This window comes from Helobdella robusta (genome assembly GCF_000326865.2).
Source record: "Helobdella robusta unplaced genomic scaffold HELROscaffold_1, whole genome shotgun sequence".
In the NCBI taxonomy this organism is placed as follows: Eukaryota; Metazoa; Annelida; class Clitellata; order Rhynchobdellida; family Glossiphoniidae; genus Helobdella; species Helobdella robusta.
The window spans coordinates 13,232,394-13,235,396 of record NW_008703570.1 but is presented as its reverse complement, the minus strand read 5'-3'; the positions used below and the strand labels follow the sequence as shown (position 1 = coordinate 13,235,396).

Genomic DNA, 3,003 nt, shown 5'->3' with positions numbered 1-3,003 from the left:
GACCTCTCTAAGTAGGAATCTACGAATAGCCTTCCTGGCCAATTCATCAACTTCCGGCACAGGAATCCAAGATGGCGGTGGCGGAAGTGGAGGAGGAGGGAGAGGAAACTGACCGAAGCCTTTTTCAAAATGGTGGCTATAGATCGAAAAGTTGTCAAAATGTTGTTGTTGATGTTGTTTTTGTTGCTGTTGATGTTGCTGTTGATGTTGTTGTTGGTATTGTTGTTGTTGTAGTTGTTGTTGCGATGTGGTTGACATCAACGACATCGGTGCTAATAATGATAATGATGACGGAGACAACGATGATAATAGTGATGAAATTGGTGGCGACGATATTGCTGCTTCTGCCGCTGCTTCTTCTGCCGCGGCTGCAGATGAAGATAATGACATTACTGATGATGATGAAAAAGAAGAAGAAGACGATGATGAAGAAGATGATGATGATGATGGTGGCCTAAAATGTTTTATCAAAATGTCATTTTGGCTGCTAAGCAATGGAAAGCTGTATGGCTGCACTGATGATGTTGGATTTAAAACAGATTTTTTAATTTTAATTAATTAATTAATTAATCATTAATAATAATAATTAATAAATGTAATAATAACATTAATAATTAGTTAAATAGTCAATTAATTAATTTAATTTAATAGAAATAAAAAAATAATAATATCATATTTGTTTACTGTTTGGATAATAAATTGTAAGAGTAAGATCATATCCATACATCGATGATGATGACGACGACGATGATGATGATGATGATGGTGACGATGACGATGATCTAACGGGATTCACAATGATGGTGAAACTCCATACCAAAACTAAACCTACTAGCGATTTTGTGGCAAGCAATGATGACGATGATGATGAAGATGATGAAAATATCCGCGAAAATAAGGATGATGATGATGATGACGATGATGATGACGATGATGATGACGATGGTGACGATTTTCTCATGACATCAGCAGAACTCTGTGGCGCCATGATCATAGTGAGTGAGTGAGTGAGTGATTAGTATTGGCCGAAAGATGTCTACTTAGTATCTTAAATCGGTAGATTATTATGAATATAATTATTATTAATGTTTATTATTATTATTATTATTATTATTAATGTTGTTGTTGCTGCTGTTGTTATATATTTATTGATCAATGGTATTGATCAATCTCTATCCAATCTATCAACAAAAAAAACAGTATTGACTGCAAAATGGTGATAATAATTATTTTATTATTATTATTATTAATTATTAATATTATTATTATTTTTATTGTTGTTGTCATTATTACAGTTTTATTTACGATAATTATATATTAACAATAATAAAATTGGAATAGTAAAATATTTCAACCAGCAAAGCTACAAAAACAACAAACATCCAAACGCTCATTTCAATCCGACTCAATCAAACTGTTAACAAATATCCAAAGATCATCTTAGTGTATATACAAACAAACAAACAAAAAACAAACAAACAAACATACATACATACATACATACATGCAAACATACATACATATATACATACATGCATACATACATACATACAAAAAAACAAAACTTACATACTATACATACAAGTAAACCAAAAACTCCGGTGTAAAATAACATTTATTTATTTCATAACTCTTTGTAGTATATATATTCTTTTAAAAGGAAAGATGTTAAACACGTATTTCCAGAAAATGTACGTGTATTATTGTATGTATGTATGTTTGTATGCGTGTGTGTGTATATGTATGTATGTTTGTATGCGTGTGTGTGTATATGTATGTATGTATGTGTGTGTGTGTATGTGCGTGTTTATAACTTATTTGAATAAGTGTAGTTAAGATTTCCATTTAAGCAGAACCATATGTGGGAAAAAAATTCCGTTATTGGTGATTGGTGTATTCACAAATTGGTATGTACATAAGTATGTGTGCATATATATGTGTGCGTGTGTGTGTGCATGTATATGTGTATATATGTGCGTATGTATGTGTGCATGTACATATGCGTGTATGCCTGATATAAACATACATACAAGTGCGTGTGTGTGCGTGTGTGTGTGTGCTTTTACATGACCATATCCTTCGATACAATCCTAAATGTATGTGATTACTCGTTTGTATGTTTAAATCTCATTATTATTATTATTATTATTATTATTATTATTATTATTATTATTACTTTCGTCTAGTCAGTATTGTTGTGCCTGTTGGATTTATGTACATATTATTTATAAACAGTAACAATGATGAATGACTCCATCATGCTATTATAGGATGAAATTGGGTTAGCTCTGATGACAATAATAATAATAACAACAACAATAGCAGTAACCACAGAGGCAGCAATAATAATAATAATTATAATTATTATTATTAATATTTTTATAATTGAATTTCTTTAACTTGAATAACTTTCTATTGAAAACATTTATGAGGTGAAACTTGTAGAAGCAGAACAAAGTTGTCAGTTGAGACGAAAGAGACCAGCATGATGGCGAGGAAAAATTTGACCGATGAAGTCAATGTTCGGACGATATCTGGGACCAAGGAAATTAAGGATAAATTCAAGTTTTGTATCTTAAAATAAATTTCCAATGAACTAGAAAACACCACGCACGCACCACACACATACACACACACTCTCACACAAACACAGACAGACACACATACACACACACACATACACAAACACGCATACAAACACACACACAAACACATACATACAAACACACACAAACACATACATACAAACACACACATACACAAACACACACACACAAACGCACATCACCATCACACATCATTATCATCATCATCATCATCATCATCACGCCCATTATCATCCTAGCTTATCTTTCCTGTTCACACTTTCAAAATAATTTAGAATAAAATATTTTTTATCAATTATTTCAAAAGTGTTATATATATATATATATATATATATATACATATACTTATATAAATATATATATGAAGATATATATATATATATGTGTGTGTGTGTAT

At 30.9% G+C, this 3,003-nt stretch overlaps 1 protein-coding gene across 1 annotated transcript in view; it reads right to left on the bottom strand.

Annotated features, from left to right (window-relative positions):
- HELRODRAFT_159829 (hypothetical protein) overlaps window positions 1-390 on the bottom strand; it is a gene marked incomplete at both ends in the record, with an annotated part of 2,199 nt that extends 1,809 nt beyond the window's left edge. The window contains one exon of the mRNA XM_009011668.1: window positions 4-390. Coding sequence (XP_009009916.1) covers window positions 4-390 — 387 coding nt within the window. The remainder of the gene's footprint in view (window positions 1-3) is intronic.
- Window positions 391-3,003: the final 2,613 nt, after the last annotated feature.